Consider the following 7,137-nt stretch of genomic DNA (forward strand, 5'->3'; position numbering starts at 1 on the left):
TATAAAATGGGATATCAAATCAAAAACTCCCTCAAGAGTTTTCTAAGACTATATTAAGGTACAGAAAGTAAAAACAAAGTAAAAACAAACAAAACCAAGCTATTGAAATAATACAAATACATATCCAGAAACAATTGAATTCATCAAATATTTGCTCAGTGTTTATTGTACAACTGTGAAGGATGTGGCTCTTGCTCTCAAGAAACTTGCCACATGGTGGGGAGGGAAGTCACATATTAATAACCTCATTTATGGTGGAAAGTGGGAGGGCCCATTAGAATAGAGTAGAGAATATACTACTGAAGCATAGAGGAGAGAGAAATTTCCACCTGAGAAGTCTTGGGAAGGCTTCATGGAGGAGACATAACCAAGGCGGGAGACAGAACAGTCTCTGAAACTACACCCACATGAGTCATGGAAGGCTCTGACCAGGGACAGACCCGAATGGAAATTCAGTGTGTCTGGAGGGTTTAGCAAAAGATGATAGATGGTAGCCCAGGGCAGCATCTGGAGTGGAGGTAGTACAACAAGGGGTGATGAAATGTCCTAACAGACTGTCACAGGGGCTTTTGGGAGTAAGTGATAGAGATCCAGGCAGGCAGGCAGGCAGGCAGACAAGCAGTCAGGCAGCATTCTGAAACAGGGTGCTAACTGCTAGATTAAAGTTCAGGAGCAAGATTCTCTGTGAAGAGAGTCCTTACAAGTAGGGTAGGTTTTGTTAAGAGCAAAGCAGAGTTTCATTCACAGAGGAACCAGTAAACCAGCTGGGATACCTGGCAGGTACTCAGACCCAGACTGTGAGACATCTAGTGGACTTGAATAGGGTTGCAGGGGACTGATTCTTGGAAGCAAGGTCTAGCCTAGTAATCAGACCTCAGTGTGGTTGAGCAGAACCATGGCAGTGTTGAATCCCAGATATCAGAAATCTTCCTACTTGAAGGACAAGGCATGAGCTTGCTAGGGGAGGCAGAGGGAGCAGCACTTAAGAGTACTTGTCTATGAGGAATTGAGGGATTTCAAGATTGGGAATCATTATGGATGCTCAGTGAAAGATGTGGATGTAAATCAAGGATGAGGAGGGCATTCCAGGAAACAATGATAGCAGGAATATAGAAGAGAAGCTGAGATATTCAGAAAAAGTATAAAACCCCACAAGTTCCCAGTGTGAGAGAAGCACAGATGGTGAGAAAAGAAACAATGAGAAATAAATGGATATGAGGAGAGGTTGGTGCAGCCTGGGGCTGCCGTGGGGGTTGTACTCAGGACTCTGTAATCGACCTTACCAGCAGTGGGTTGTAATGAAAGGCACTAATTAAAGCACAGGAGGCTGGAGACATGGGAAGTTTGAGATGAGTCAGGGATGATAAAGGCCTGAACCAGGGTAATTGCAGGGAAATGGCGAGGGACAGACAGTATGTAAATGTAGCTTCCTGGCAGGAACTTTGAATTTTTACCATATGGTTCTAATAAAAGCTTCAACTGGCATTTTTCATGTAAAGATCATTCTAGCCAGTACAGGTTCAGTTTATTTGTGCTGGATTTCTTACATAAGTGGAGTAATCTGTCACCTTGAAATAGTGTCTGTATTGCTGACAATTTATATGGGGTTCATATGAGGAATGAACCCATGGTCATGACTAATATTATAGTGTGACATTGAGCCAAAGACTAAACTAGCTAGCATTGATTAAATTATCATTATTACTGCTTATGAGAGCAGTTGTTGTTTATTAAGTGCCTTTTATATACCAGCAAGATTACATATCTTATCTCAAATCCTACACAATCAGGATTATTATTTCCATTTTACCTGTGAGAAAGTTGAGTTAATAAAGCAAAATAAGCAAGTTCATACAACAAGTAAGTAGCAGAATTGAGTTTCAAATCTTGGTCTCTCTGAACTAATACCCTGAGATCTTTCCAACAAAGATCCCATACTGCCTCTGCTTACTAAATATTTATGTACATTTGGGCAGAAAGCATATAAGTTTAGTTCTCTTCCTCTTTGCTTGAATTATTGTAACCATAACTAAAAATTCCTTTAAAACAATATATATGTATGAGTGTGTGTACATGTGCAAATATGGAGGCATTTATTTATATATGTGTGTATAGTGTGTGTATTTTGTGCAAACTGGAGAAGTACCTATAATCTTTTATTTCTTACAGTTTCATGGTCCTTTACTCACCTTAGTTGACCTTGTAGACCTGTGTGTAGATATTTCAAAAGGCTGTGTCTACTTGGAGCAGCTGCACTTCATTCACAGGTACAGTGATATCCTGGATACAAAGTTTTTATGGATATTGGCACAATAATCATCTGTAGTTTAGGTAAAACATACAAGATAATTAAACATTTTCATTCTTTCAAAATAACAACAATTTCTGTAAAAATTCTCTCTTTTATAGACATACTAGTACAATTTGTCTGATCTCTGGAACATCATCATGTTTATTATTATTATTATATTATTATTATTATTAAATATAGCTTCTGTTGTAGGGATCTGGCAGCTCGGAATTGCCTCGTCTCTGTGAAAGACTACAGCAGCCCATCACGGATAGTGAAGATTGGGGACTTTGGACTTGCGAGGGACATCTATAAAAATGATTACTATAGAAAGAGAGGAGAAGGTCTGCTCCCTGTTCGGTGGATGGCTCCAGAAAGTTTGATAGATGGAATCTTCACGACTCAGTCTGATGTGTGGTGAGCTTAACAGGATACAGAGAAACGTGGGAAGAACCATCTCATGTCAGAGCCAAAAGGGATCTTCAAAGGTTATCGAATCCTGTTTTTTATGTGAGAAAACAGAAGACCAGAGAGGTTTTGATTTGCCTTAAGTAAAGTAAAAGCTGGTGGCTAAGGTGGGACTATTCCTGGGTCTCAGAAGTTTAGAGACTTCTCCCCAATCAGTTTTGATCCTTTATCTTACTAATGTATATGAAATACCTACATTTACTTCAGGTATTTTATTATTCTCCCAAAGTGTAGAGGCTATGACTAATAGAAATTGGTACCTATGAATTAATGTCCAAGTATGTGTCCAGATGCCAGCTATTTTGGGATGTTTGATCATTAATTTATAAGTAGACTTTAAATCATGAATCTTGAAAAGATTAGGACATGGAGGAGGTTTAGATAACTTTTTATTATTTGAATAGAGCTCATCATTTTTGCTTGTTGACCCCAAACTTTGATTAGAGCTGCTCAAAATGTAAAGATTTATTCAATAATGGTTGCGCTGAACTGGCCCTAGGCAAAATGGGTGATGAAATAAAATTAGTTCTTCAGTGCTGCCAGTTTTTATTCATGCCTTCGCTAAGTTTACTAGCACTCAAACTCAGAAAAAAAACAAAACAAAACCGTGAAATGCTTTCTTACTCACTCCTAAGTAAGTGTGTCTACATACTGACACCATAAAAGCCTTGGATAATGGAGGTCTGCAGTTCAGGTTCAGCCAGGGAAGAGAAGCAACATTGTGTGTGTGTGTGTGTGTGTGTGTGTGTCCCCACTAAGTGTTGCTAGTAGGCAGTTGCTTTTTTCTACTTTTTCTTGGGGTCAACTTGCTTTTAAGTCTCCCAGTTGCCTTTGATAGGGCCAATAATGCCAATCACAAAATAGACCCCCATAGTCCCAGGAACATTACGTTGGAGAAACTGCTGTAAACACGACATTTGTAATAAGTATAATTAAAGCAAACTCTAATATCCTTAGGTCTTTTGGAATTCTAATTTGGGAGATTTTAACTCTTGGTCATCAGCCTTATCCAGCTCATTCCAACCTTGATGTTTTAAATTATGTGCAAACAGGAGGGAGACTGGAGCCACCGAGACATTGTCCTGATGATCTGTAAGTTAATTATGTTAACATAAGCACCTGCCCCCCCCCCAAAAAAAAAGTACATATGCAATCTTGTGCCTCATAGGTAGAGTATTTAAAAATAAAAACTGGAATTTATATATTTTTATATCATACATGAAATATAAATGGATTGTGACAATTTACTAAATACATGATGGTTTCTTTTTAGTTATATGTACACATGATATTTTACTTCAGAAACAATATTGGAAGAGTAGAATGTATTTTTATTCCTGGTTAAGTGAATTCTAATAAATAAAACTCTTTGTGTGTGTGTATGTATGTGTATGGTGTGTGTATGTGTATGTGTATGTGTGTATATCATTTTATTTTGGAAGATCTGACTCTAATCTGCAAATTAAAAGATCCTATTAAATAAGAATACATTGTTTAGAAGTTGGACTGATATAGCCAATATTGGGATATAGTACTACTAAAAATGATATAGGTTGTTAGCTGTTTATGAGCTTAACATGAAGTGACTTAGTATAAGTGACTATCAAATTGATTCTGGCCACTATTGAATTCTAACAAATTCATGATCCTCAAAAAGTTGGTGATTTTGATCGAATTATAAAAGAAAAACAAGCCAAGTTATTTTGCTAAGTACTAATCTACCTTCTTTGAATAATGGAAAATTATTAAGTCTTGAAACTTTTTCCAAGAGGTGTTTTACCCAAGAAGTTTCTAAAAGAACATACAAGCAACAAGCATAAATGCCTTTATTATGTGCATGATACCATACTAAGGACTATCTGATATAAAGAGCTGTTTAAACCAGGGCCATGGCTCTTCAGCATCTCAGAATGTGTTTTGAAAGAAAAGACACACACATGGAGCAGCTGGATAACAAGCCAACATGTAATAATGTGCTAAACTGTGTGGTACAGACAAGTGCAAAAGGAATTAGCAGTATGCGGATACACACCATGGTTCTACTGCCTTGACTGTGCTGTGTTATTTAGAGGATTATTCAGACCGGAGCCAAAAGATGATTAAGATCTGGGCACCTTGGTTGGATGTTCTACTGGTGAATGTTTTTGTATTATTTAAATCTTCCAGCTAGAAGAAGATTTGAATCACTGCTTGTTTCTAAGTTAGCTTTTATAGCCTCTGGGATATTTACAGGGAGATTAGACATACACATACCTGAACAAGTTTGGCAACAATGCCTAAAAATATGCTTCAAATATTTTGTGAAGAGATGGGGAAAATTTTGTAAGTTAAGGATAAGAAATTATACAAAATTTGAAAACCTTCGATCTAGGGTCTAGGGGGGAAATCCAGCATACCTAAATATGAAGTACATTTTTTTAAGATAATTAGCAAGCTAATCATTATTTTGCATTTTTACACGTATATCAAATACTCAGAAAATTTCTCCAGAATTTTAATCACATGAAATTTTCATTGTGCTGTTAGAATTTTATCTGGCATATTCCCTCCTGCTCCCAGGGGTAATATACCTCATCACAATAATTCATTTTTTTTTTTTTTTTTTTGGATAGGCACTTTAGGAATTAATCACTGTAGTATACATTTTGATTGATGTGTTTGTATTGTTTGGAGAAGAGAGAGGTACATGATTAATAGCTCTATTGTGGAGCAGAAAAATGTAGGTATGTTGAACTTTGCACTATTCCAAGGTATCCAAAAATGCAACTGGAAGGAAGAAGAAGGTGTGCTAGAAAAATGCTAGAAAAAAATGTACCTGATTATAAGCAGAAAATGATAATATTCTATATAATTTTATCTTGAAAAATTAGTTGGATATGGTTATTGCTCTAATTTTATGAAAATATAGTTTCCATGAAACTAAAAATTTCCATTGATGGTTTGAAGTTCATTTGAACATCAATAAATTAAAAAGTAAACAATGCTCCCAGCCCTCTCTCCAAGTGCTGTATGACTCTCAGAGCCCCAGGAAGGGTTAACTCATTGCCAACCAGGAAAATAAGCTGTGCTAGGAAATGGAGCTCTGAGCAATGCCATTCAATCTGGCCATGGCCTTAAGTTGTCATGATAAAGATTAACTACTCTCCTTAGAGTACAGAGAGAACTGATTTTTATTTGAAGCAGTTCTCTGAGATCACAGGCCCAGCTTAGAGGGATGAAAGTCTTCACTGAGCCATGCTGCACCTTCTATTCACTGCTTAAATTCTCAGCACCTGGATGCACTCTGGGTCAGGTGAGCCTGTAGATGGATACACTATGCTTAGCTATTAATGGAATGCAGGAGTTCAGAGCATTCCTCTCTTCTCTCCATAGCCTGAGATATATGGTGGAAAGCCCAGTCCTCAGTATTCTCTTCAGCTTTTGGTTTGCACAACAACCACACCACTCTCAAAAAGAAACAGGATCAAAGGGCAATCTACTTCAAGTGAGAGCTCTTTGGGGTTCTCTGATAGATATATCACAGTGGCAACTGGAATTACTGAACAGTCTCTCAAATGGAGGGAGCAACAATGGGAGAACCAGAGGTTCACCATCTTATTTTCACTCCTTAAAAATATGTACACCTAGATGACAATTGACTCTCCAGGATTAGCATAATGAGTAAGAGAGTTCTTAAAATCTGTACTTTATGTGCTTTGTTTAAATACCTATAGAAACTTACCCCCTTAATACTGAAAGATGCCATGGAGTTTTCATCTGTTGAATTTAATTGTTTTATGAATGTAAGGACTTTACTTATAGACGCTAATAATGAACATAGTTAATGACTCTGGTGTTATTTTGCAAAAAAAAATTGAGGCAAAGAGGAGTAAAGGGTTGGCATGGTGAAGGAAGGAATTTGAACCTAAACCCTTAGCTAAATGAGATATTTCCAGTATGAGTGTGTATCTGTTTAGAGCTGGAACAACCAGCCCAGGTAAGTTTTAACAAAAGTTAATTACTTGTAAGTTTATTTTAGAATAATATTTGTAACTATAAGTTAATATAAATACCTAATGCATGGTATTGAATTGTGACAAGTGCATATTTGTAAGGAAAGAATCTTATATCAAAGAAATAGTTGTTATTAATTTACCTGGAAGATGTAAAAAATTCATTTTTCAGGATTAAATTCTTGAAAGCTTCATTTTATTCCACTGCCAGCTTAATGCCATTGAAGAGCCCAAGTGGTCCTCTTAACTTTTAAGTGACTATGGCTTTATAGAGTTCTTTTCTTAGTCTAGGACAGTTTGGTGCTCATTTGTCCCTGGATGGTGGAAGAGAAAAGGTGATATGTTTTTGTCATCAGGAAATTAAGAAAAATGATTAGCGACTCAATG

General features: G+C 36.8%; 1 protein-coding gene across 1 annotated transcript in view; it reads left to right on the forward strand.

Moving 5' to 3' along the window:
* Positions 1–7,137, forward strand: part of ROS1 (ROS proto-oncogene 1, receptor tyrosine kinase) — a 101,881-nt gene that overhangs the window by 81,714 nt on the left and 13,030 nt on the right. The window contains 3 exon segments of the mRNA XM_023533366.1: positions 2,170–2,267; positions 2,504–2,707; positions 3,716–3,850. Coding sequence (XP_023389134.1) covers positions 2,170–2,267; positions 2,504–2,707; positions 3,716–3,850 — 437 coding nt within the window.

The sequence above is a fragment of the Pteropus vampyrus genome, unplaced genomic scaffold, assembly GCF_000151845.1.
Source record: "Pteropus vampyrus isolate Shadow unplaced genomic scaffold, Pvam_2.0 Scaffold101, whole genome shotgun sequence".
Lineage (NCBI taxonomy): Eukaryota > Metazoa > Chordata > Mammalia > Chiroptera > Pteropodidae > Pteropus > Pteropus vampyrus.